The 27989-nt window shown below is 35.1% G+C and overlaps 1 protein-coding gene across 6 annotated transcripts in view; it reads left to right on the forward strand.

Moving 5' to 3' along the window:
• The window catches only part of GOSR1 (golgi SNAP receptor complex member 1), a 69858-nt gene that overhangs the window by 11615 nt on the left and 30254 nt on the right, over positions 1 to 27989 (forward strand). For all 6 annotated transcript variants that reach the window (XM_026016114.2, XM_026016113.2, XM_072747910.1 and 3 more), the window contains exons 5-6: positions 1608 to 1699; positions 5047 to 5121. In XM_026016114.2, the coding sequence (XP_025871899.1) occupies positions 1608 to 1699; positions 5047 to 5121 (167 nt within the window). The remainder of the gene's footprint in view (positions 1 to 1607; positions 1700 to 5046; positions 5122 to 27989) is intronic.

Genomic DNA, 27989 nt, shown 5'->3' on the forward strand with positions numbered 1-27989 from the left:
ATTCTATACAGCTATTAAAAAGAACATAGATTTCTTTTTTTTTAAGATTTTATTTATTTATTCATGAGATATATATATATATATGTATGTATAGAGAGAGAGAGAGAGAGAGGGAAGCAGGCTCCATGCAGGGAGCCTGATGTGGGACTTGATCCTGGGAATCCAGGATCACACCCTGCAAAGGCAGGCGCTAAACCGCTGAGCCACCCAGGGACCCCGATTTCTATTTGTTAATATGAAAAGATTATTTGATATTTTATGAACTACTGGAAAGACAGTATATAGCAGAATACCGCTGACCCTTGAACAATGCAAGGATTAGGGGTCTGACATCCCACCTCTCCACTCCTGTGCAGTTGAAAATTTGCATAAAACTTTTGCCTTCCTTAAAAACTTAAGTACTAATAGTCTATTGTTGACTAAAAGCCTAACATAAACAGTTGGTTAACACATACTTTGAATGTTATACATATTATATACTGTATTCTTGCAATAAAGTAGAAGAGAAGAAAAAGTGTTATTTAAAAATGATAAGGAAAATATATTTGCAGAATTGTAATGGACCTGTGCATTTCAAGTCTGTGGTGTTCAAGAATCAACTGTAGCTTGATTTCTTTAGCATAAATGAAAGAAATAATAGGTAAGCTGGTATACACAGAAATGTAGTTCCTGAAAGAAAATAGAAGAAAATGATCATAGTTATGAGCTTTAGAACAGGATGGTTTTTATTTTTGTTCCTTTTGGTGCTCTTTTTAGTATGCTCTCCATTTTTATTTATATTTTTGTGTTCAAAGAGGCAGTAGGGGCTTTCTGGGAGATGAAATTATGATTTTCATCTTCTCTGTATGCATCTCTAAATTTTAAAAAGTAAAGAATACTCCTTAATTACTTAAAAGTATGGTAGTAGAGAAAATATTTATTTATTTATTTATTTATTTATTTATTTATTTATTTAAGATTTTATTTGTTTATTCATGAGAGACACAGAGAGAGAGGCAGAGACACAGACAGAAGAAGCAGGCTCCATGCAGAGAGCCTGATGTGGGACTTGATCCCTGGTCTGCAGGATCACGCCCTGGACTGAAGGCAGCGCTTAAACCGCTGAGCCACCGGGGCTGCCCGAGAAAGGGAAATATTTAAAGATTATTTTGTTCTTTGTAATTCTTTTGGTTCTGTTCTTCCTTTGACGGTTTAGAAATTAAATTTCTGTGGGAATTGCAAAAAGATGAAATTTGAAAGTAAGCTCCACTGGATGTATACTAATAAGTAGAGAGAACCCCTCAAAGTTTTATCCTAGGCTATTTGGAATCATTTTATCTTAAAGTTATTTTTTTCTTTATAATTCTGTCCCATAAGACAAAGTACTAGAAGATACAAGGGATAGCGATCTAGTGGTACTATTACCCCAACACTGAATTGTTTTCATTTGAAAAAAGTTGGTCACTCTTCAGGAAAGGGACTATAATGTTGTTTTTACCTCGTGACTATTTGATTCTTAAATAGCAATTTTCTTGACAGTAACTTATATGATGACAGTATATAATTGGTTCAGTAAGATGAAAACATATAAAGAGCTTATGTTGAGATTGGATATTGATTTATTGCAGGATTATACACATGAATTCCATAAAACCAAAGCAAACTTTATGGCAATACGGGAAAGGGAAAATTTGATGGGATCAGTACGAAAGGATATTGAGTAAGTTACCTTTTATGTTATTTTGTAGGATGTTGAAGCTCTCTGTGTTTCCCTTTCTGATAACCACCTATCCTAACAGTTACATATATATATGTATCTCAGAGTAATTTTTATATATATGTATATATATAAATTTATATATATGTGTGTATAAAGAAAGAAACTTTTATTTCTCTGGAATTTGAAATATCTGTTTTCCAGGTTTTATTCAAACATCATAGCCATGTCAAATTATTTAAGAACTCCCAATGTTTTTATGCTAATCTCAGTCTGTAACTTTAAAGATTTGTTCTTCCATCCGTTTACCTTACGTTCAATAACGCATTCTGGCATTTCATATGCACATTTAAATTTTTTTTCTCAGAGTGCCTGGGCAGCTCAGTCAATTGAGCATCCGACTCTTGATTTCTGCTCAGGTCATGATCTTGGGATCATGGGATCAAGCCCCTGTTGGGTTCCACACTTAGCAAGGAGTCTGCTTGTTCCTCTCCCTCTGCTTCTCCCCTCACTCTCCCACTCCCTCTCTCTTTCAAAGAATTAAGTAAAATCTAAAAAATAAAAAATAAAATGTTTTTTACAATTGTAGATCTGTTGGGCAGCTAATTAAACGTGAAGACTTTCCACTTTTGGACCATCTATTGATGCTTATCATTGTCTCACTGTGATAATTTAACTTTTAAAAAAGATTTTATTTATTTACTCATGAGAGACACACAGAGAGAGGCAAGACATAGGCAGAGGGAGAGTCAGGCGCCCTGCAGGAAGCCTGATCCGGTACTCGATCCCGGGACTCCAGGATCACAACCAGAGCCGAAGGCAGATGTTCAACCACTGAGCCACCTAGGCATCCCTTGTGATAAATTTATGGTACTTATGTTTCGTAAGTAATGATTATCTTATGTTTCATAAACGTATCTATAGTATACATCACCATATCATAATCTGATATGTACCATGTATACTCTGAGAAATATTTTCCTAGAGATCCTTTATTTTGTTCGACAGTAAGATAGTTTTGCAACAGAAGTAATTTCATATTCATTTCATTCAGAATTTTTGTTCGAAACTAATCGAGGCTTACCCAGCCATCAAAGTTATGTTCCTGTCCCCAAAAATTATCTTGGAAAGTTAATTTTTATTGTTTGTTCTGTTTTTTGAATGCTTGTTTAGTCTTATGTACTTTGTGAAACATGTAGGAGTAAAAAAAAGCAACATTTTTGCCATAATTAGATAGATATTTTGTAATATTTATAGTTCTCAGGAACATGTAAGTCTTTTACTTAATACCTGTACAGACTATTCATGTACGTATTTTTAGGAATACATTGAGAACCGGTGTTGAGGCAAATTTGTGGGAATTGTTAGAATATAGCCCACTCTAACAACTTGCTTTCTGAAAAATAATCATAAAAGAAACATGTTCATCCATTCATTAAACTATTTTCTGATTACCAGCCATGAGTAAGACTCTTGATCAGTCACAGTAGAAGCTAGAAATGAAAAGACCAACTTAGCCCTCTAGGAGTTTATAATCTGGATACTAGAGAGGAGTAAGACATGTACTCAGGTTAATATAATGCAAAGCAGAATATGATTAGTAAGATGAGATATAGTAGTAATAACTGACATTTTAAAGTTCTTTGCAATTGTACACTACTTTTCCATATATTACCTCTTTTCTAGCTTCATATAGTTTTTTGGTATAGATAGAAATTATTAGTACTAGGCAGCCTGGGTGGCTCAGCAGTTTAGCGCCGCCTTCAGCTCAGGGGCTGATCCTGGAGACCTGGGATCGAGTCCCACATCGGGCTCTCTGCATGGAGCCTGCTTCTCCCTCTGCCTGTGTCTCTTCCTCTCTTTCTCTCTCTCTCTCTCCCTGTGTCTCTTCCTCCCTTCCTCTCTCTCTCTCTCTCTCTGTGTCTCTCATGAATAAATAAAATCTTTAAAAAAGAAATTATTAGCACTAAATTATAAAACTAGGTATTAAGAGACTTGTCAAAGGTTAACTGGAAAAAAAAAAAAGGTTAACTGGCTAATAATAAATGATGCCAGTATAGATTTAAATCTAAATCACCTGTCTTCAGGGCCCCTGGCTGGCTCAGTTGGAGGAGTGCATGGCTCTTGATCTCTGGGTTGTGAGTTTGAGCTCCATGTTGGATGTGGCAATTACTTAAAAAAACAAAAAGAAGAAGAAGAAGAAGAATCATCTATCTTGCAAGTTCTATGCATTTTTGGTTATCTCATGATGCTTTTCCTGGGGTTTCTTTCCTTCTCTGCTTTGCAAATTAGCACTGCCTCTTAGCAAGCAGTTCAGTTTTATCAGCATGGCCCTCTTTTGTCTTCCTATATGTGCCGTTTCTTGAAATTTTTTTTAAAGATTTCATTTATTTTTTTGAAAAAATGAACAAGCAAGAGCACAAGCAGAGGGGAGAGGCAGAAGCAGACTCCCAACCAAGCAGGGAGCCTGATGCAGGGCTCAATCCCAGGATCCTGGAACCTTGACCTGAGCCAAAGGCAGATGCTTAACCAACTGAACCACCCAGGCGCCCCAGTTTCATGAATTTTGCATTTAGTTTTTGTTTTTTTAACATGAGTAAAGAGCAGAAACATGAGTGTTGATAGTAATGATAAAAATTATTTTCTTGTAAATTTTAGTGCATTTACAGCCAAGACAAATGCCAGAATTGGCAGATCTCAAGCTTCATTTTAGCTCCATAGGCTTTCATAGGCTTTAGCTGATAGAGTACATATACCATTGTGAAGGAAAACATTCTATAGCAGTAGCTTCCTACCCCATATGCTGTGTAGTAACCAGTTAAAATTTTATCTCCATTTGGAGAAAATTAAGATACAATAATAGAAAAAAATAATAACAACAATAGTAGAGGAAAAGACTTTTGTTTGTTTAAAATGTTGGATTAGGGGGATCCCTGGGTGGCTCAGCGGTTTAGCGCCTGCGTTTGGCCCGGGGCGGGATCCTGGGGTCCCAGGATCGAGTCCCATGTCGGGCTCCTGGCATGGAGCCTGCTTCTCCCTCTGCCTGTGTCTCTGCCTCTCTCTCTCTCTCTCTATGTCTATCATGAATAAATAAATCTTTAAAAAAATAATAAAAATAAAATAAAATGTTGGATTATTTTGGTAAAAAATAAACACTTAACCCTAAATTAGAGAGGCAATTATATTTTTCTATTTATTATGGATGTCATTTTTAGAAGATGAAAATGACATTTTAACTGTTCACTCAAAACAATAGGCTCAATTTGTCTACTATGGATATTACTGGAGTCAATCACTTCTATTTTGCGGTATCTGCCAAAAATGTTCTTAAATTTTCTGTTTTATTCTAGGTCATATAAAAGTGGATCTGGAGTAAACAACAGAAGAACTGAACTATTTTTGAAAGAACATGACCACCTTCGAAAGTAGGTATTATTGTATACATACATGCCGTGTAGCTTCTCATGCTTACAAATTCCTTTGTTGATGTAACAAACGTTTTGTGGTGTTTTTTATAGCAAGTGGTTTATCAGTGCTAATTCATTTAATTCTCCTAAGAACCCTATTTGGTAGAAATGGAATTTTAACTTTTCTAGCTGTTAATTAGGAAAGATACTATGCTATGGAATATCCAAAATCTGCATTCACATCACTTAGTTTTTACTTTTATCTTTTTATCCTTAATGTTCTTTTCTTTAGCAAGTCAATCCATCTAATATATTTGTTTGGTACTGTTGATTAGTAGTAATGATAGTAGTAATGATGCTGATAATAACTTATGTTTGAATGCCCTGTTACCACTTATATATGCTTTATATAACAGGCCATAGGTCAGATCCAAAGAAAAGAAGCTTTTAACAGGCCATAGGTCAGATCCAAAGAAAACATCTTATTATCTAAGAATTCAGAAGAAAAGCCTAAAAATGAACTCTGTATGTTTTAAAAACAAGTCACCATATTCTATCCCTTTTTCATGTATGTTTTTCTCTGCAAGCTACTGGTTTCTTTAATATTTTCTCTGCATTTTGTTGTAGAACTTAGAAGTCAGAAGGTTACTCCTCTCTGTGAGTTTAGCCTCTAAGCCCTTGAGCAGCTAGTATCCACAGTAATTAAATGTTACAAATTATGTTGATATTTGCTGCTAAATGTCATAAATTAGTCATGTCTGAAGGATCTTAATGTACTGTTCAATTTATTTTTCTTTAAAGATCACCACTTTAAATATAAGCTGGTGAAATCAGAACATGGAAAAAGACCTTTTTAGAAGTCTGGGTTCTTGTAGTGTTGGATATAGTTCTTAGTGTCGTTTCTTAATCTGTTGAAGTTATTGATTGGCACAAGGGGGCAGTCTTTCCTAGAGTATGTTTAGTTTATAGTTACTCCTAGCTTTGGTAGTTCTTTTTGTATTTGATAAAAACCACCATTTTGCGTTACATCCAAAACTATATTAATACATTCTTTAGTTACAGAGTAGATTTGAGGGATAAGGGATCCCTGGGTGGTGCAGCGGTTTGGCGCCTGCCTTTGGCCCAGGGCGCGATCCTGGAGACCCTGGATCGAATCCCACATCAGGCTCCCAGTGCATGGAGCCTGCTTCTCCCTCTGCCTATGTATCTGCCTCTCTCTCTGTGACTATCATAAAATAAAAAAAATTAAAAAATAAAAATAAATAAAATTTAAAAAAAAGAATTTAAAAAAAGATTTGAGGGATAAGACACTCAAGTAGCACAAAGTAAAGGTTAAAATTGCATCAGTGTTTCTGTATTTATTGCTTCAAAAAGATGTTAAAAAGTTAGAAATGAGGGTGCCTGGGTGGCTCAGTTAGGCGTCTGCCTTCAGACCCAGGTCATAGTCCTGAGGTCCTGGGATTGAGCCCCATGTCAGGCTCCCTTCTCCATCTCCTGCTGCTCCCCCTGCTTGTGCTCTCTCCCTGTCAAATAAATAAATAAAATCTTAAAAAAAAAAAGAAAGAAATGCTGTAGTTTAATTACTTTAAGAATAATTTGTTGCTGTAGTATACCAGAGTAATGATATAAATTAATATTGTTTATTTCCAGTAATTTCCAAACACTGTTTTTTTATAAATTATATATGAAAATTTGCAGTTTTGCCTTCATTTTGACAATTCAGAGAAAACCCTTCAGGAGTTTTATATTGTTCATTTTACAGGAAAAAAAATATATCAGTTCAGGAGCATATAACAATTTATTTAGGATTATAAAAATGAGAAGATTGGAAATCAAAAGACGTTTTCCATTTTTCTCAGTTTTACATATGATATACTTTATATATATTCCTTTCAGTATTTTTGTGAAAAAGTTTGTATGTGCTCATTCTGTACAGAGAGAAGCAGGCCAGATGAGTTGTATGGAATATGAGCTTCTGATGAATTAGGGAAGTTGTTGGGACTCATGGGTGGCTCAGCAGTTGAGCATCTGCCTTTGGCTCAGGGTGTGATCCTGGAGTTCCAAGATTGGGTCCTGCATCGGGCTCCCTGCATGGAGCCTGCTTCTCCCTCTGCCTGTGTCTCTGCCCCCACCCCACCCCCCCCCCTCTCTCTGTCACTCTGTCTCTCATAAATAAATAAATCTTAAAAAAAAAAAAAAAAGAATTAGGGAAGTTGTTGAGACCAAAAGCAAGGGCTCAGTCATTGCTCTCAACATTGGAACACAGCTTCCAAATACATTTTGGGAAAATCAATCTTTTGTGGGTAAATTATAAATATTTGTTAGGTAATAACATAAAATCATAGATGATCGGTGTACAAATAATATGGAAAACTTTTTCTGTTTTTTCAGCGTCATCTCTATGTCATTGGCTAAGTGCTTTAGGGAAGAATTGGCAAGATCTTTTCAGAACTTTTTCCTTACAGAAGCTAGAAGTGCTCTTTATAATAAAAGTACTCAGAGTAGAAAGTATGAATAACACAAAAAAGACAGTTCAAATCACTTGTTAGTACAGATTCTGTGACCATTTTTTACTGGTAGATTGGGAGCCTTTTTGCATGTTATTTGATAAATTATTGGTTTATTTTTGCATGTATCTCATAATACAGACCAAGATGTAACCATTTCCCTAATGTTGGCTTTTTGGATTATATTCAGTTTTTATTATTATACGTATTGAAGTCTTTTATTTCCTTATGATTCTTAGAATTGGAATATATTCATTTGTAAAGCTTTTGATATATTATCAAATTATCTTCTAAAGGTTTGCTAGAGTTTCATTAGTAGCATATATGTAAACATTCCTCAGTGCCTTCAGTAACACTGATATTTTGAATTTTTTTTAAATTTATACCAAGATAGGCAAAAATTCTCCAGTAATAGACTTTTTTTTTTAAATACAAGGGATACATTTTCATTAGAGAAAACATAGGTTAAGCAGCCAAACAAAAGAAGCATAAAGTAGTAGTAGTTAAATTAACCTAAAAGTGATTATAGAAACCTGTAGTGATTATAGATTATATAGTTCATTTGTAATTAGTAGGCCAGATTTGCTACTAGGGTATTTTTTTGATATTTTTTATTTTGATATTTCATGAATAAAGATTTTTAATATCCAGTAACTCAGGTAACTAGTTGATTTTGTACAGTAGCACTGGACTTTTTATGGCTAGAAGCAAATGTAGATTTTTATTTGATTCTTCATAACATTTTTTGTGGTAATGTACACTTCTACACTTGTTTCAAAAGTACATATTTTTGCCTTGAAAAAGAATAAAACAAGTTTTAGAAATGAATGCCAAACTTAAAAAAAAAAAACCCTAACTTTGTAATTGTTTTTACCAGTTCCCATTAATACGTTTTGTCTAAAAATAAATGTTAGCCTGTAACAATTTATCTTATGAAAGGCAATAATTTCTCTTCCTGTGGATAAAGTAGCTTTCATTTTTGACTTGTTATTCTCGGAGTCTGTTTTCAGTACATCAGTCAGAAGAAAATGCTGACTTTGAATTAGCGTCAAGCTTGTAGCTATTTGTTTTTTACTGGGCTGTAATGTAGATGCATTTCTATGAGCTCTTTGCTTGCTATTTAGATTGATTTCTCTTTCTTTAACCATTTTCTTTCATTGTTCTTTATATTTTCCTTTTTGAAAGAAGTATCTGAATTAGTTTTCTATTTTTAAAGTTCTTTTTTTTCCTTAAAGAACTATTACCATTATGATGTCTCTCATCCTTTACTTTTAAAGGATGTAGTTTTAACATATGTGTATTTTTGTATTAGTAGTCATTTCCTTTCTGTCACTGAATAATTTCCACTGTATGATATATCTTGGTGGATACGTAGGTTAATGTTTTAGTTTTGGACTATTATCAATAAAGCTGGTATGACCACTCTTTGACAGTTTCATGTGGCTATGTTTTCATTTCTCTTGAGTAATTACCTAGGAGTTGAATTATTGGATTATATGGCAAGAGTAAGTTTATGTTTCGTTTTATAGGAAACTGTCAGAATTAAGTGGTTTTATCATTTTTGCATTCCTGACAATCCTATATTGAACTTTCCAGTTACTTTAAATCCTTTCCAGCATTTGATAGTGTCAGTCCTCTTTTAGCTATTCTAATAGATGTGTAATTGTATCTCATTGTGGTTTTAATTTGCACTTCTCTATGACTAATGATAAACATCCTTTCAAGTACTATATGCCACTTGTTTATCTTTAATGAAATGTCCATATATTTTGCGCATTTTTTAATTGGGCTGTTTATCTTTTTATTATTGAGTTTTGTTTTTTTTCTACTGCTGAGTTTTAAAAATTCTTTCTGTGTCCTGGATACAAGTTCTTTGTCAGAGGTTTTGCAGATATTTTCCTTGAGGCTCGGACTTTTTTCATTTTCATTATGGCTTCTAAAAGAGCAGAGGTTTTACATTTTGATGAAGTCTAGTTGATCAGTTTTTCTTTTATGATTCATGTATTTTCAGACTGAAAAATCTTGACCAAAGTTTGCAAATATTTTGCCCTTTGTTTTCTAACAGAAGTTTTAACAATCTTAGCATTTTTACTTCATTTTTGTATCTAGTGAGTTAAGGTCAAGATTCATTTATTTACCACATGAATATCCAGTTGTTTCAGGACTGTTTATTGAAAAGACTCTCCTTTCCCCCACTGAATTATATTGGCACCTTTTGTTGAGAATTAATTAACCGTTAGTTGGTTTATTTCTGAACCCTATATTGTTCCATTGACCTATATAGGTCCATCTATTTTTTTTTAAAGATTTTATTTATTTATTCATGAGAGACAGAGAGAGAGAGAGGCAGAGACACAGGCAGAGGGAGAAGCAGGCTCCATGCAGGGAGCCTGACGTGGGACTTGATCCCAGGTCTCCAGGATCACACCAGGGGCTGAAGGCGGCACTAAACCGCTATGCCACCCAGGCTGCCCTATAAGTCCATCCTTAGGCCAGTAGCTTAACTGTTTTGATTACGTAGCTTTAAGTCTTGAAATAAGGTAATGCAGGTCTTCTAACTTTGCTCTGTATTTTCAGAATTGTTTGGCTCTTCTGAGTCCTTTTCATTACCATACAAATTTTACAACCAGCTTATAAAAAAAAAAAACAAACTTGCTGGTATTTTAAATAAGATTACGTTGAATCTGCAGAACCATTTGGGGAGAATTGCCGTGGTAACAATAGCAAATCTTCCAATTCAGGACCATGGTATGTTTTTCTGTTTATTTAGGTCTCATTTTTTTCTTGTAGCATTTTATGGTTTTCACCACGCAGGTGAAATTATGTTGCACAAATTATGTTAAATTTGTTTTTAAATATTTCCTGTTTGGGGATGTGATTATAAATGGAATTTTAGGGGATCCCTGGGTGGCTCAGCGGTTTGGCGCCTGCCTTTGGCCCAGGACGCGATGCTGGAGTCCCGGGATCAAGTCCCATGTCGGGCTCCCGGCATGGAGCCTGCTTCTCCCTCTGCCTGTGTCTCTGCCTCTCTCTCTCTCTCTCTCTCTCTCTCTGTGTGTCTATCATAAATAAATAAATAAATCTTTAAAACAATAAATAAATGGAATTTTTAATTTTCCAATTGTTTTGTCTGATACAGAAATATAACTGTATTGTATATTGTATTATTATTATTGTATATAACTTTATTATTGTATATAACTTTTCATCCTATGACCTTATTAGTTTACTTATATTTATAGTAGTTTCTTGGTAAATCTTTTGGGATTTTCTATGTTTGTAATCATGTTATCTAAGAATTTAGTTTTCTTTCTTTCTAACCTGTGTTCCTTTTATGCCTTTCCTCATTGCACTGGGTCAAACCACCAACACAATGCTAAATGGAAGCGGTCAATGCAGATATTCTTGCCTTGCTTTGTATTTAGGGAGAAACATTTATCCTTTGATATTCAGAGAGAGTTTTTGTACATGCCCTTAATCAGGTTGCAAAAGAACCTTCCCTTCCTGATTTACCAAGGGTTACTTTTTTTGTTGGTTGGGTTTTTTTAGCTTTTTATTTTGAAATTTTAGACTACAGAATAATTGCACAAATAGTACAGAGAATTTCTTGTACCCTTCACCCAGCTTTCCTAATGTTAATGTTTTATAGTACCTTAATAATCAAATTCAGCAAATTATCATACAATAATATTAACTAAACTACAGACTTTATTCACCAATTCTTTCACTAATGTTCTTTTTATGTTCCAAGATTCAGTTCAGGCTCCTGTGTTGTATTTAGGTGTCATGTCTCCTTAGTCTCCTCAGATCTGTGATAAAATTACCCAGCCTTAATTTGTCAAGAGAAGACGTCAGACGGACATACCCAAGTTAAGGGACATTGTACAAAAATAACTGACCACTACTCTTAAGTGTTCTGGTCTGACCTTACGCATTTTTGTCAAGAATACCATATGGTGATGTTGGGCCCTTCTTGGAGCATCATACCAGGGTGTATATCATGCCAGTATGTCTTATTGATAATATTAATCTAGATTGCTTAAAGTGGTATCTGTCACATTTCTCTACTGTAAAATTTTTTCCCGTTGTAATTAATAAATATATGGAAAGATGCTTTGAAATTCTGCAAATACCCTATTTCTCTGTGAACTTTTTCCAGTAGTTTTTTTTTTTTTTTTAAGATTTTATTTATGTATTCGTGAGAGACACAGAAAGAGAGAGGCAGAAACACAGGCAGAGGGAGAAGCAGGCTCCATGCAGGAAGCCCGATGTGGGATTCTGATCCCGGAACTCCAGGATCACGCCCTGAGCCAAAGGCAGATGCTCAACCGCTGAGCCACCCAGGTGTCCCTTTTCCAGTAATTTTAGCATCCGTTAGTGAATCTTGCTTCCCCAATTATTCCTGGGTTGTTTGCCTACTGGTGATTTTCTGTTTCCATCAGTCTGTACATTTATATATATTTTTTAAGATTTTATTTATTTATTCATGAGAGAGACACACAGAGAGGCAGAGACACAGGCAGAGGGAGAAGCAGGCTCCATGCAAGGAGCTCGACATGGGACTCGATCCTGCGTCTCCAGTATCACACCTCAGGCTGCAGGCGGCGCTAAGCCGCTGCGCCACCGGGGCCGCCCGTCTTTGTACATTTAATAGTTGAGATTCTCTAAGTACCCTTCTCCCTCATTGATTTAATTTTGTATTTATCAGTGTAGACTCATGGATATTTATTTTACACTTTGGGTTATAATCTAGCACTATCATTATTTTGTTGTTCAAATTGTTCCAACTTTAGCCATTGGGCACTCCTTCAGGTTAGCTTCTGTCATTTGACATGCCCATCTTTTTTTTATCTTTCTTTATAATTTGTTACCACACAGTTTTCATGGTTCTTGTATTTTCCCTACCTCAGCCCTGGAATCAACCACTTCTCCAATCAGCATCAGTTCCTATTTTTGGAGAATGGTTCAGAAACTAAGACCTGGGTACTTATTGTGCTTATTGTCACTGGACTATTACTGCTTTTAGTCTCTCTCTTGCTAAAAGTTGTTGTCATGGATAGGGTTGAATTTTTTATATCTTGTTTTGCATCTACTGAGGTGATCAATTTTTTTCCCTTATTGCTGTAATATGGTGAATTGCATTGATTATTTTCAAACATTAAAGCAATCTTGATTCCTAGAATAAACTCCACTTTGTCATGATATATTTATTATCCTTTTGATATATTCCTGAATTTATTTTAAGGATTTTTGCATTATGCTTGTGAAGAATATCTTTAGTTTTCTTAAAATATCTTTGGCCCCTTTAAATGAGTTGAGAAATGTCCCCTTTACTGTTTGCTGAAAGAATTTGTACAGGTTTGGTGTTATTCTTTCCTTATATTAAGTTTGATGAAATTTACTAGTGAATCTGTTTCAGCCTGGAATTTTCTTTGTGGCAAGATTTTTAAACTACAAATGCAGTTTCTTTTGGAGATACTCCAAGACTCTTGGCTCTGAATTTCTCCCTGGGCTTGAGGGTGCAGGGGACTGGGAGGGTTACTGTGATTGGCCCAGCTGATCACAAATCCATCACTGTGGCTAGTGGACTTAGAACATCTGTTAATCAGAAGAGAATGTGTCATATACAGAGCTCCAGAGAAGTTATTAGCCAACTTTCGCTTCAATTGGATTTACTACACTCTCTTCTGTATTCCAAGCCATAAACATAGAAATAGTATGGTCAAACAAAATCTTTTCTTCTAGTGATTTTTTTTTAAAGATTTTATTTATTTATTCATGAGAGACACAGAGAGAGGCAGAGACATAGAGGGAGAAGCAGGCTCCCTCCCTGCAAGGAGCCCGATGTGGGAGGATGTGGGACTTGATCCTGGGATGGGGATCACGCCCCAAGCCAAAGGCAGATGCTCAACCGCTGAGCCACCCAGGCATCCCTTGAGGTGGACTTTTACTTTAATTTTCCATTCTAGGGGGATCCCTGGGTGGCTCAGCAGTTTGGTGCCTGCCTTCGGCCCAGGGCGTGATTCTGGGGTCCCGGGATCGAGTTCCGGGATCGAGTTCCGCAACGGGCTCCCTGCAGGGGGCCTGCTTCTCCCTCTGCCTGTGTCTCTGCCTCTCCCCCCCGCCCCCTCTGTCTCGTGAATGGATAAATAAAATCTTTACAAAAAAAAAAAAAATTTCCATTCTGCCTTCCCCCATCCCCCACCACTAATAAATTATGAATTTTTTGTGGACCTATGAAATGCTACATGATACAACCTACTGCCTAAATCTCCAACCTCATCTCCATCCCTTCATCTATATCACTCTTTCCCTTTGCTTATTAGATACTAGATATGGTCTACGGCCATACCACCCTGAACGCACCCGATCTCGTCTGATCTAGATACTAGATATGCTGGCCTCTATTTACTTCTTTCCCAGAGATACTAAGCCTTTTCCCTTCTCAGCTTCTTTGTACTTCTAACTTGTTCTATCTACTTAAAATACTCTTTTCTTAGCTTTTCGTGTGGCTTATTCATTGACATCTTTAGTCAGCTCACTTGTTACTTCTTCAAAGAGGAGTTTCTGACTATATTATCTAAAATAGACCTTTTTTTATCTCTAAGAAGGCACTCTCTTTTTTTTTTTTTGGCTTCTCTTATAACATTTATGAGAATCTGTAATAATTTGTTGGGCTTTTTATTTTTTATCATCAAGTGACTCCTTGAATGTAAGTTTTGTAAAGGTAGGGACCTGATTAGTCTAGTCTGTTGGCAGTGTTGTGGTTGTGTCCCTAGTTCCTGTTATGTCATAGACACTTAATATTTATTTATTGTTTAAATGAATGGATGTATATAGATGTAAACAGAAGGTATTAATTTTGGTTTCATATACATGTATATGTAGGACACCTGTTTCCCATTATAGGAAACCTGTTTCATTCATTTACTTATTCCCCAAATATTTATTAAATACATACAATGTATAAGATATTGGTCCAGATGCTATATTTACATATGAAATTTGATTTTGAGAACTAAAGGGAATATTGTTAAGGTGATAAATTATTAAAAATCAAATTCTTCTATGGTATATATTAACAGTCTTTGGCAGATGCTTCTCTCTCTTATTTATAGATAGAAACAAGATTCAGAAAGGACATAGGCCAAGGTTTCATAAAAATTCAAATCCGTATTTCCTAACCTGGTTCCATATTTGTCCCACATCATACTGCCTCCTTGTGACTTGCTTTTTTTCAAGTTTTATTTTTCTTATTTTAGGGATTCAGCATGCATAATGTTATTAAGGTTTGAAAGATCAGTTGCTTTACATTTTTCTGAAAAGCAGGTGATGTGACCTCCCTGTGTCTTGGCTTTGGGGTGGGGTTTTTTTGTTTGTTTGTTTGTTTTGGTTTGTTTTGGTTTTTTCTGTTTTTTTGTTTTGTTTTTGTTTTTTTTTTTTTTTGTAATGGGATTGTAGCTGTCCCTTTATGTTACATGATTTTTAGGAAGAATGGCTTAAGAGTTAAGACATTTTACACAATTAAAAGCACTTAAAAAATCGAAAGAATTCGTTTTACCTAACTTTTTAAATACAGGACTGTTGTATAAAGCAAGTTACATTTAAATACACAGAATCAATTACAGTATTGAGAATATGTTTTGTTTTCATTCCATTGACTTCAGCAGATATGGTTGTTATTATCTGAGATGGTACATATACTTGTACACTTAGGTGTAAATATGTTCATGAGTAAGTAAAGAACTACTATATTGTCAGAGGCTTACCTTTTCTCTACTAACAATTTTTCTTATGACTTTTCTTCTTAGCATATGTTTAGACTATTAATATTTTGAATTTTTTTAATTTACCAGACTTGTCATTTGGGTTAAATGATCCAGAGTTGTGGTTGTGGAAATATTTTACATAGGTGTTTTAAAAACAATGAAAATGGCTTCATTTTTTGTCTCATGATTTTAGCTAGATTTCTCGGAGGTCCCACAGCTAATTAAAGCTGATCCTCTGTGTTGCTTCTGCAATACTACACTGCTTCTCTAAACCGATTTTTTTTTCCTATAAACTGCTAAGCCCTTACAGAAATGTAAGCTTTTGCTGTTGCTATGATCATTATTCAGAATCTAATTTGATCCAAATTATACTGAAGAGAGAACCTTGTATCTTTTTGGACAATTAGTATGTACTCAATCTAAACCGATTTTTATGGTATCCACATCACACAGTTGCTAAGATAAATGCATGTAAAGAAGCTTTGTAAGGCATGTCTATATGAAACAAAACATAATGAGGGTTTTAGAGACTAAGAAAAGCAAATACTAAAGACGAAAACCTTTTATGTGCATTGTTAATTTACATGCCTTAAATATAATTTGAAATACTTCTAATGTTAGAAATACTTCTAATACTTCTAAATGTCTTTGTGAAATTAAATTTTAATTGTGTTAATGGAGCATGATCATATTTGAAAAGTATAAGACATATGATCACCATAATTTAGTGATTTTTACAAGGAGTGGCTTTATCCCAAAAGTTTTTGGTGTAATCATATGTACATTTGTTGTGTAATAAATACCATATGACTCCAATTAAATGATGGTCAGATTACCCAGTCCCACGACCTGGGATCACGAACTGAGTCAAAGGCAGACTCTCAACCACTAAGCCACCCAGGTGCCCCTGCTTGTTATTATTTACTTGGTAACTACCTGAAATGGTTCATATACATACATACATACATACATATACTTTTATTTCTTTGTGAAACATCACTCCTTGGAGAAAACACCATTATAAAGATAATGCTAATGAAGTGATCCTACAAAAAGTGGTGCTACTGGGACGCCTGTGGTCCAGGATCAGTCCCACATTGGGCTCCCTGCAGGGAGCCTGCTTCTCCTTCTGTGTGTGTCTGTGCCTCTCTCTGTGTGTCTCTCATGAATAAATAAATAAATCTTTTAAAAAAAAAGTGGTGTTCCTAAGTAGAAAAATGAGAAGCTTATAGAAGAAGCTACATGTATTAGTTGAGCCATAAATATGAGAATATGCAAAGATCTTGAGATATATCCCTTACCTATATTAGGGGTCTTTCATATAATAGAGACTTGAATTTTTAACATATGAGGACTGATAGTATTTATTTCACTGTGTTATCTATCATTTCATTTATGGGATTTTTTTTTTTAAGATTTTATTTATTTATTCATGAGAGACACAGAGAGAAAGGCAGAGATATAGGCAGAGGGAGAAACAGGCTCCATGCAGGGAGCCCGATGTGGTACTCGATCCAGGGTCTCCAGGATCAGGCCCTGGGCTGAAGGCAGGCGCCAAACCGCTGAGCCACCCCGGGATCCCCCATTTATGGGATATTTTAAAATTACATGTTGAAGCCCCATTTGTCTCAGGTGGTGCAGTTGTCTTCCATATTGAAATAGATGACAAAGCAACTTAATAGAACTCTGAATAATACTTTTCTTATTTTCATATTCATGTGGTAGTATACAGTTTTTTTTTTTTTTTTTTTTTTTTTTTTTTTTTTTTATGATAGCCACAGAGAGAGAGAGAGAGAGGCAGAGACACAGGCGGAGGAAGAAGCAGGCTCCATGCACCGGGAGCCCGATGTGGGATTCGATCCCGGGTCTCCAGGATCGCGCCCTGGGCCAAAGGCAGGCGCCAAACCGCTGCGCCACCCAGGGATCCCCAGTATACAGTTTTATAAGGCAAAATAACCTAGTTTGGAGCTTTTATGCAGAACTCATTTGGAAATCAAATCTATCTTCAGTTAGTACATGGCTTTGTTATACAGTAAAACAGAGTTGGAGATACTCTGCTGTAGTGAGGAATTTATCTTCCCAGATATGTTTGCATAATGTGACATATATATCCTCTGTCTGCCCTGTTAACTATGATTGCTACTGTATTAATCTAACAAGTATCTTGTTACTCATTTATTTAACAAGTATTAAATGAGTGTCTCCTGTGTGCTAGGTACTATACTAGGCTCTAGGGAGTCAAAGATGAATTAGACTCAGCCTCCACTCCTTGGGAATTCATTCTAGTTGGAGAAATAATAAACATAATTATGATATCTTATAAGATATATTCTTAAAGTATTAAATGAGACACCATTTGCAAAAAAAACTTTGTAAGCTTTACAAATTTAAGATATTTTTCCTCCACTGCATAGTACAGTGTCTGATATATCCTAAATGCTTGTTTATTCATTAATGAATTGATAAAAAACAAAATAATGAAAGCATAATATTATAAAAAAAGAATAATTAGTTCTTCCTGGGTGTATAGATAATGGGAAAGGCTTCACAAAGGATGTGACTTTTGAGCTGGACTTTAAGATATAAGCAATTTATGTTGAGAATAAGGTAAAGGGATTCCAAGGCAAGAGAAAGACTAAAACATGAAAGCACTTTGAACTCTATCAACCATGTATGTTTAGGTTTCTCACTCTGCCTGTGTCTTTGCGCCTCTCTCTCTCTCTCTCTCTCTCATGAATAAATAAAATCTTTTTTAAAGAAATGAAAAAAGCTACAGATGGGAAGAAAATATTTGCAAAACACCTATCTGATGAAAGACTGTTACCCAAAATATACAAAGGACTCTTAAAATTCAACAATTATGGGACGCCTGGATGGCTCAGGGCATGATCCTGGAGTCCTGGGATCAAGTCCCACATCAGGCTCTGTGCATAGAGCCTGCTTCTCCCACTGCCTGTATCTCTGCCTCTCTCTTTCTGTGTCTCTCATGAATAAATAAATAAAATCTTTTTTTAAAAAATTCAACAATTAAAAAGTAGGGAAAAGATCAGAACAGACAATTCATCTGAGAAGATAAGCAGATGGCAAATAAGCATATGAAAATATATTCAGCATCATGTCATTAGGGAATTGCAAATTAAAACAATCAGATACCACTATATACCTATTAGAATGGCTAAAATCCAAAACACAGCATCAAATGTTGGTAAGGATGTGGAGCAGTAGGAACTCTCACTGCTGGTGGAATACAAAATGGTATAGCCACTTTGGGAGCCAGTTTGGCAGCTTCATTAAAACATTAAATGTAATCTAACCATATGGTCCAGCAGTCATGCTCCTGGGTATTATCTAAATGAATTGAAAACTTATGTCCAAACAAAAGCCTGCACACAAATGTTTACTCATAATTGCCAGAACTTGGAAGCACCCATAGAACAGTACATCCATACAATGGAATATTATTCAGTTATATAGGAAGTAACCTAGCAAGCCCCAAAAGACATGGAGGAGCCATTAAATGCTCAAAAGAAGCCAGTCCGAAAAGGCCACATACTGTGTGTGTAATTCCAATTGTAGCACAAAAGGCAAAACTATCAACAGTAGAAAGATGAGCTGTTCCAAGGGTTCGGCGAGGGGCAGGGTGGGGGAGAAGAGGAAGAAGAGTAAGTAAGTAGGTGGAGCACACGGGCAGTGAAGCTATTCTGTATGACATTGTAATGATGGGTACATGACATTATGCATTTGTTAAAACCTGTAGAACAACACGAAAGAGTGAACCCTAATGTAAACTATGGATTTTATATAATGATGACCAATATTGGCTCATCAATTGTAATGTACCACACTAAAAGATATTGATAGGGGAAAATGGGTGCATGGGAACTCTACTTTCTGCTAAATATTTCTGTAAACCTAAAACTCTTCTAAAAAATAAGTCTATTGATTTTAAAGAACTCACTGCTAATAATTTAGCTTTAACTTTTCTCTTTTTTTTCTCCCTAAATTAGAATTCTGAGTCTGATGCTTTACTTTTTGTCCTTAGGTAACTTCATGTAATTAGAAAACAAAATTTCTATGCCAAAGGAAATAAGGAAAGGAAATAAGCTACCATATATAATGTTAATGGAATAGGGATTGCAAATAATTTATACTTTCATCCTTTTTTCTCTATTTCCCAGACGGTATCTATAAAATAAATATCTGTTTGCACTAAAACAGTCTTTTGTATCCTATTACAGCTTAATTGTATTCACTTATCTATCTGTTTCAGTAGATATATATATGCAGGGGCACCTGGGTGACTCAATTGAACGTCCGATTCTTGGTTTCAGCTCAGGTCGTGACCTCAGGATCCTGAGATTGAGCCAGTGTCTATTTGAGATTCCTTCCCCCTCTCTCTCCCCCCTCTGCTCTTCCCCTGCTCCTGCTGTCTCTCTCTCTCTTTCTCTCTCTCTCTAAAAGAAATAAATAAAATCTTTTTAAAAAGAGAGTGTATACAAAAATAAATAAGACCTAGATCTTAAGGGTCTCTCTGTTTAACTACCAGTAAAAGACTGCATCACCACAGTGTTTGCTGTAAATGATACGATTGGTTGCAGTTTACAAAGGGATCAGTTTTATTTTTTTAAATTTTTTTAAAGATTTTATTTATTTATTCATGAGAGACACAGAGAGAGAGCCACCCAGGGATCTCCATAAATAACAATTTTAAAACTGATCCCTTTGGGCAGGCTGGTGGCTCAGCGGCTTAGTGCCACCTTCAGCCCAGGGCATGATCCTGGAGACCCGGGATCAAGTCCCATGTCAGGCTCCCTGCATGGAGCCTGCTTCTCCCTCTGCCTGTGTCTCTGCATCTCTCTCTCTCTCTATGTCCATCATAAATAAATAAATAAATATTAAAATAAATAAATAAATTTAAAGAAATAAAATTATTTATTATGCACTTGCTTATCTTCTTATTTGTTTACTTGTTTATTATGTACTTAATAGAATAAAAGGATTCTAATTAGGTGTTATTTAAGTGATTTTGCCAAATTCTTATGGGTTTTTTTTTTTTGGTTTAAATTGCTTTAAAATATGTGCTTGAAATCCCATTTTTTTCCCCTGAAATTTGTGCCATTTGCAGTGTGTGTGTTGGGGAAAATTAATTATTAAAAAGAATTATTTAAATGTTGCTTTGGTGATTCCACTGTTCAATAATTGGTGATGAAATTTGACTCCTTGTTTTCACCTAATTTAAATTGGTCTTGAGAGAAACAGAAACTTGTTGCTTATAGACTCTAGATGACTTTATGGAATGCCTTTGAGCTGTTATGAAGTACTTGTTTAAGAAGGATAATTCCACTTCGTTGTATATATTATTCCCCAAAGGAAAGCAATTTTAAATTTGACTTTTATAATCTTTATGCCATCTTTATGGAACCACTCTGTTGTTGAATTGGTATCCACAATATCAAAAATGCTTGGAATGAATGGTGTCTATTCAGGAGGGCTTAGGGTAAATGAGTGACTTTGGGCAATATGAAACTTAGAAATCACTGGCCTTCCTCTGTATTTGCCATTGTATAAGCTAAGGATGCCACTGGGAGGGAGGACCTCCTTCCTCCATAGGATAGGATATTTGGGATTATAATTTTGTTTTCTTCAATAAGTAAGAAAGCCTTTTAGGTTGGTTTCCTTTTCAGGGGAATCCAGCCAACTGTTTTCTTTGACTGCAGTTCAGATGATGCTATAAAATTACCATTATATGAGGATAAATTGTGAATTTGAAATATTTAAAATGACCTATCTTAATGAAAATGTGTTTTAAGAAAACCTATTATTGAAAATTAGTTTTCTACAAAAAAAAATATGGAAAATGAAGGCATGAGTATTTGCCTTGTAAGATACTTAATATAATTTATGTAAATAGAATGGTCTTATTACATTTAAAATATGACTTAAAATGGCCAAAATGTTACTTTCAGAAAGGGTACCTTTTAAGGAACATACTCATTACATAAAACAAGGGTTATATCTATGTGCTACAAACAACATCAAAGAATTTTCTTGCTATGAAATGACACAAAAAGTTGTTCCTTAGTGGCCATTTCAACCTCACTTCTTCAAGGACATTATCTTTGAATAGAAAACAGAATGGCTTTGTTTTCCAATCAGAGTCTAGCAGTTAGGGTGATTTATTAGCTAGTAGAACTTTAGCTCTGAGATCTGTGGTCAAGAACAAATCCACAAGAAATTTTCATATCTTATAGAAATCAGATAATTATAATGAAGTATATCTAGATGGTTTTCTGATGATTTGTGTGAAATGCTTAGCTTTCTGTTTTTTCATTTTTATCTAGGCAGATTCACTTGAGTTTAGTTAGATTGAAATGTATTTTCCATATTAGGTTCTGTTTGTTTTTTTTAACACCGTTTCACCACAATAATACTAGTTAAGGTATGTACCTTTATATTCAGTCTAACTTGGGATTGGATTTGTGTAACTATTGTTGCTGTTTGGTACATTGGTCAACACTTCAGTTTTTAAATTTTTAGCTTTTCTGTTCCATTGTTTATCCCTCTGCCAGTATCATGATCTTTTTTTTTCTCCAACAGTCTTGATTACTGCAGCTATGTAATAAGTATTAAATTTGGGTAAATTGATTCCTCTCATTTATTCTTTTTTCAGAATTGCTTTAACCTATACTAATTATTTGGCTTTCTTATAAATTTTACAATAATCTTGTCTAGATCTAGGAATTGCATTAAATTTATAAATCAGTTTGGGGAGAATTGACATCTTTATTACTCTGTTGAGTTTTCCAACCCATGAATGTGGTGTATGTCTCCATTTATTTAGGTCTTCTTTGATTTCTTCATCAATGTTGTGTCTATACAAATTCTGAACTTGTACACAAGTTCTGTATAGTTTTATTAGATTTATGCCTGTTTTTCTTTGTTTTTTTTTTTCCTGTTTTTCTTTAAACAGTTATAAATGGCATTCTTTTTAAGTTTGGTCCACATGTTTTTTGCTAGTACATAGAAATACAATTGATTTTTGCATATTTATAATGCAACCTTGCTGAACTCATTCTAGGAATTTTTATATAGATTATTTGAGATTTACTATGTAGACAATCTTGTCATCTGCAAATAAAGATCTATTTCTCCCTTTCCAATCTGTATACCTTTTATTTCCATTTCTTGCTTTATTGCATGGCTAGAATTTCCAGCACTATGTTGAATAAGACTGGTAAGAATGGGGTTCCTTGCCCCGTGCCAGATCTTACAGAGAAGTGTTTAATCTTTTACTGCCTTTTTTTTTTTTTTTTTTTAAGATTTTTATTTATTTGAGAGAAAGAGTTTGCATGGACAAGAGAGAGCCTGAGCAGCGGGGAGGGGAGAAGGAGAGGGAGAAGCAGATTCCCTACTGTGGAGGGAGCCCGATGGGGTACTCAACCCCAGGACTCTGGGATCATGACCTGTGCCAACGGCAGACACTTAACCGATTGAGCCCCCCAGGCACGCCCAGTCTTTCACTGTTAAGTATAATGCTAGCTGTTAAGTTTTTGTAAATCCTCTATCAAATTGAGCGAGTATTCCTCTAATTTTTCTGAGAATGTTTCTCATGATGGGTGTTGTATTTTGTCAAATGCTTTTTAGCCTGCTCATATATGGAGGGTTACATTGATTAATTTTTGAATAATTTTTTTAAAAAAATTGTATTTAAATTCCACTTAGTTAACATACTGTGTAGTATTAGTTTCAGGTGCAAAATATAGTGATTCAGCACTTTTATACAACACTCAGTGCTCATCTCAAGTGTACTCCTTAATCCCCATCACCTATTTAAACCATTCCTCCAGGGATCCCTGGGTGGCGCAGCGGTTTGGCGCCTGCCTTTGGCCCAGGGCGCGATCCTGGAGACCCGGGATCGAATCCCACATCGGGCTCCCGGTGCATGGAGCCTGCTTCTCCCTCTGCCTATGTCTCTGCCTCTCTTTCTCTCTGTGACTATCATAAATAAATAAAAATTAAAAAAAATAAAAATAAACCATTCCTCCATCCACCTCCCTTCTGGTAACCATCAATTCTCTATAGTTGAGAGTCTATTTCTTGGTTTCCCCTCCATCCCACGTCTTTTTTTCCCCTTTGCTCATTTGTTTTGTTTTTTAAATTCCACATATAAGTGAAATCATACAAGGTTTGTCTTTCTCTGACTGACTCATTTCACTTAGCATATTACTTTATATATATAAATATTATGCATGTAAATATTCCATTATATATATTTACACACACTACATCTTCTTTATCCAGTCATCAATCTGTGGACCCTTGGGCTGTTTCCATAATTTGGCTATTGTAGATAATAAGCAGCAGAGTGTATGTATCCCTTTGAATTAGTATTTTTGCATCTTTTGGGTAAATACCTAATAGTGTGATTACTGGATCATATGGTAGTTCTATTTTTAATTTCTTGAGGACCCTCCATACTGTTTTCCAGAGTGGCTACACTAGTTTGCACTACCCCCAATAGTGTAAGAGGGTTTCCCTTTCTCCACATCCTTACCAACACCCTGTGTTTCTTGTATCGTTGATTTAGTCATTCTGACAGGTGTGAAGTGGTATCTCATTGTGTTATTGATTTGCATTTCCCTGATGATGAGTGATGTTGAGCAGCTTTTCATATGTCCGTTGGCCATCTGGATATCTTTTTTTTTAATATTTAATTTATTCATGAAAGACAGAGAGAGAGAGAGAGAGAGAGGCAGAGACATAGGCAGAGGGAGAGAAGCAGGCTCCATGCAGGGAGCCCGACGTGGGACTCAATCCCAGGTCTCCAGGATCACGCCCTGGGCCGAAGGCAGGCACTAAATTGCTGAGCCACCCAGGGATCCCCTGGATATCTTCTTTGAAGAAGTGTCTATTCATGTCTTCTACCCATTTTTAATTGGATTATTTGTTTTTTGGGTGTTAAGTCTAATAAGTTCTTTATATATTTTGGATACTAACCCTTTATCAGATACGTCATTTGCAAATATCTTCTATTCCGTAGGTTGCCTTTTAGTTTTTTTGGTTATATCCTGATTTTTGAATATTGAAGCCATCTTGCATTCCTGGAATTAACCGCACTTAGTCATGGTGCATAATTCTTTTTATATGTTGCTGAATTCTATTTTACATTTTTAAAAATTAGGAGAACTGAGTTAATTTTATTTATCTCAAGAACCTGTTGAGGAACTGTTTACTTGGTTATTAAGACAAAAATTGAATGATGACTGTGAACAAGGAGAAAAGTTACCAAATCTGAAAAAGACTAAAGAAATTATAGGAGCATTCATATGTTGTTCATTCTTTGGGGTGAAAGGGGTCAAAGAACTGTTGTCTAGAATATGGATAGTCTGTCCTAGCTATTTAAATTGCTTTCTAGGGATCCCTGGGTGGTGCAGCGGTTTGGCGCCTGCCTTTGGCCCAGGGCGTGATCCTGGAGACCCAGGATCGAATCCCACGTCTGGCTCCCTGCATGGAGCCTGCTTCTCCCTCTGCCTGTGTCTCTGCCTCTCTCTTTCTCTCTCTCTCTCTCTCTCTCTCTCTCTGTGACTATCATAAATGAATAAAAAAAAAATTTAAAAAAAATTAAATTGCTTCCTAGAACAATAAAATTTAGAATAGAGAGATCCTCCAGTGACATAAAGGTTGCTAGATGAGAGGAAAGGGGAAGAATAGAGAAATGGAATAAATCTTAAGAGTATAGATTTTTATTAAAGTAGAGAGAAGTCATTATCTAAAAGTAGTAGGGAAAACTAAAACTGATTGTAGAAGAAGAGAGGAAGAGAGCTATCATTTATTGAGACAGTAAGAGCCAAATTTCTGAAGTCAGACTGAATTTGAATCCCACCTCTGCTAATAATTGTGACCAATGATTAGATTACTTCTTTCAGTCTCCATTTATGTGTAAATTATGAGAATGATATCTACTCTTGGGTGAGGGAGTGTATTACATTCCACATATGAGAGATCATGTGGTATTTATCTTTCTCTGTCTTATTTCACTTAGCATAATGCTCTCATGGTCCATCCATGTTGAAAAGGGCAATATTTCATTCTTTTTTTACCACTGAGTAATATTTTATTGTATTTATGACAATTTCTTTTTTTTAAGATTTTATTTACTTATTCATAAGAGACAGAAAGAGAGGCAGAGACATAGGCAGAGGGAGAAGCAGGCTCCATACAGGAAGCCTGATATGAGTCTCCATCCCGGGACCCCAGGATCACGCCATGAGCCGAAGGCAGATAGATACTCAACCGCTGAGCCCCCCAGGCATTCCCGTATCACAATTTCCTTATCCATTCACCTGTTGATGAAGTTAGGTTGATTCCATAACTTGGCTTTTGTAAATAATGCTGCGGTAAACATGGGGATATGTATTTTTTTTTGAGTTATTATTACTGCTTTCTATTTTTCACTTTTTATTTCAGTTCTCAGAAGTGGAATTGCTGGATCATGGTAGTAGTTATATTTTTAATTTTTTGAAGAACCTCCATACTATTTTCCATAGTGGCTGCACCAGTTTACATTCCCACCATCAGTGCACAGGGGTTCCCTTTTTTCCACATAATTTCAACAGTTGTTATTTCTAGTCTTTTTGATAATAGCTATTCTAACAAGTATGAGGTGATATCTTACCGTGATTTTGATTTGCATTTCCCTGATGATTAAGATGCTTCTTTTCATGTATCTTTTGGCCATTGATATATCTTTTTTTTTTTTGGAAAAACATTTATTCAGATCTTAGGCCACTTTTTATTCAGATTGGGTGTTTTGTTGGTTTTTGTTTTGTCTTGTTTTGCTACTGATATGAGTTCCTTACATATTGAATATTAGCCATTTACCAGATATATGATTTGCAAATATTTTCTTGCATTCAGTTAAGTTGCCTTTTTATTTTGTTGATTGTTTCCTTTGCTGTACAGAAATTTTTCAGTTTGGAAGAAAAAATATTTTTCATTTGATGTAGTTCCATTTATTTATTTTTGCTTTTGTTGTTTTTGGTATCAAATACAAAAAAATCATCACCAAGATCTATGTCAAGGAGCTTACTGCCTGCATTTTCTTTTGAAAGTTTTATGGTTTCAAATCTTATGTTCAGTTCCCCAATCCATTTTGAGTTAATTTTGTGTTTGGTGTAAGATAGTGTTCCAGTTTTATTCTTTTGCAGTGGCTGTCCAGTTTCCCCAAAACCATTTGTTAAAGAAATTGTCCTTTCCCCCTTGTGTATTCTTGGCTCCTTTGTCATAAATTGACTATATATGTGTGGCTTTATTTCTGGGCTTTCTGTTCTGTTCTGTTGATCTATGTCTGCTTTTATGCTAGTATCATACTTTTTTAATTACTATAGCTTTGTAATATAATTTGAAATTAGGGAGCATGATGCCTCCAGCTTAGTTTTTCTTCCTCATGATTGTTGTGGCTATTCAGGGTCTTTTATGATTCTTTACAAATCTTGGGATGGTTTGTTTTGTTTCTGTAAAAAAATGCTGTTGGAATTTTGATAGGAATTACATTGAATCTACATATTGCTCTAGACAGTATGGCCATTTTAACATTAATTCTTCTAATCCATGAGCTTGGAATATCTTTCCACTTATTTATGCCTTCTTCAGTGTCTTGTATTAATGTCACCTGTGTTTAAATATATTCCTAGGTATTTTGTTCTTTTTGATGCAGTTGTAAATGGGATTTTCTTAATTTCTCTTTCTGATAGTTTATTATTAGTGTATAAGACAGATTTTTGAGTCATGGGTTTGCATTCTGCAACTTTACTGAATTCATTTATTCTAACAGTTTTTTTATTGAGTCTTTAGGGTTTTTTATATGTCACCTGCACATAGTGACAGTTGCTTCCTTCATTGCAGTTTGGATGCTTTTTTTTTTTTTTTTTTTTCTTTTTGTTACCTCCTTGGTCTGTTTAGGACTTCTAAAACTATATTGAATAAAAGTGACAAGAGTGGGCATCTTTGTTTCTGATCTTAGCTTTCAGCTTTTCATCATAGAGGATATCAGTTGTGAGCTTGTTGTATATGATCCTTATATTGAGATACATTTCTTCTGTACCTGCTTTGTTGAGAGTTTTTATCATAAATGGATGTTGAATTTTGCGAGATGCTTTTTCTGCATTTGTTAAGATAATCATGATTTTTATCTTTCATTTTGTTAGTGTGATGTATCCCATTGATTGTAGATGTCAAATCATCTTTACATCTCTGGAATAAATCCCACTTAATCATGGTGTATGATCTTTTTTTAATGTATTCAATTTGGTTTGCTGACATTTTGTATAGGATTTTTACATCTGTATTTATCAGGATATTGGCCTATACAGTTAGTCTCCTCTTATCTGCGGTTTCACTTTTCATGATTTCAGTTACCTGTGGTCCAGAGGCAGGTGATCTTCCTTCTGACATATTGTCAGAAGGTCAGTAGTGGCCTAATGCTACTGTTCATTCCCCTCACTTCATCTCATCACATAGGCATTTTATCACCTCATATTATCACAAAACGAAAGGTGAGTACAGTAAGATATTTTGAGAATGAAAGATCACATTCACATAACTTATTACA

Source organism: Vulpes vulpes, chromosome 2 (assembly GCF_048418805.1).
Source record: "Vulpes vulpes isolate BD-2025 chromosome 2, VulVul3, whole genome shotgun sequence".
NCBI classification, from domain to species: Eukaryota; Metazoa; Chordata; class Mammalia; order Carnivora; family Canidae; genus Vulpes; species Vulpes vulpes.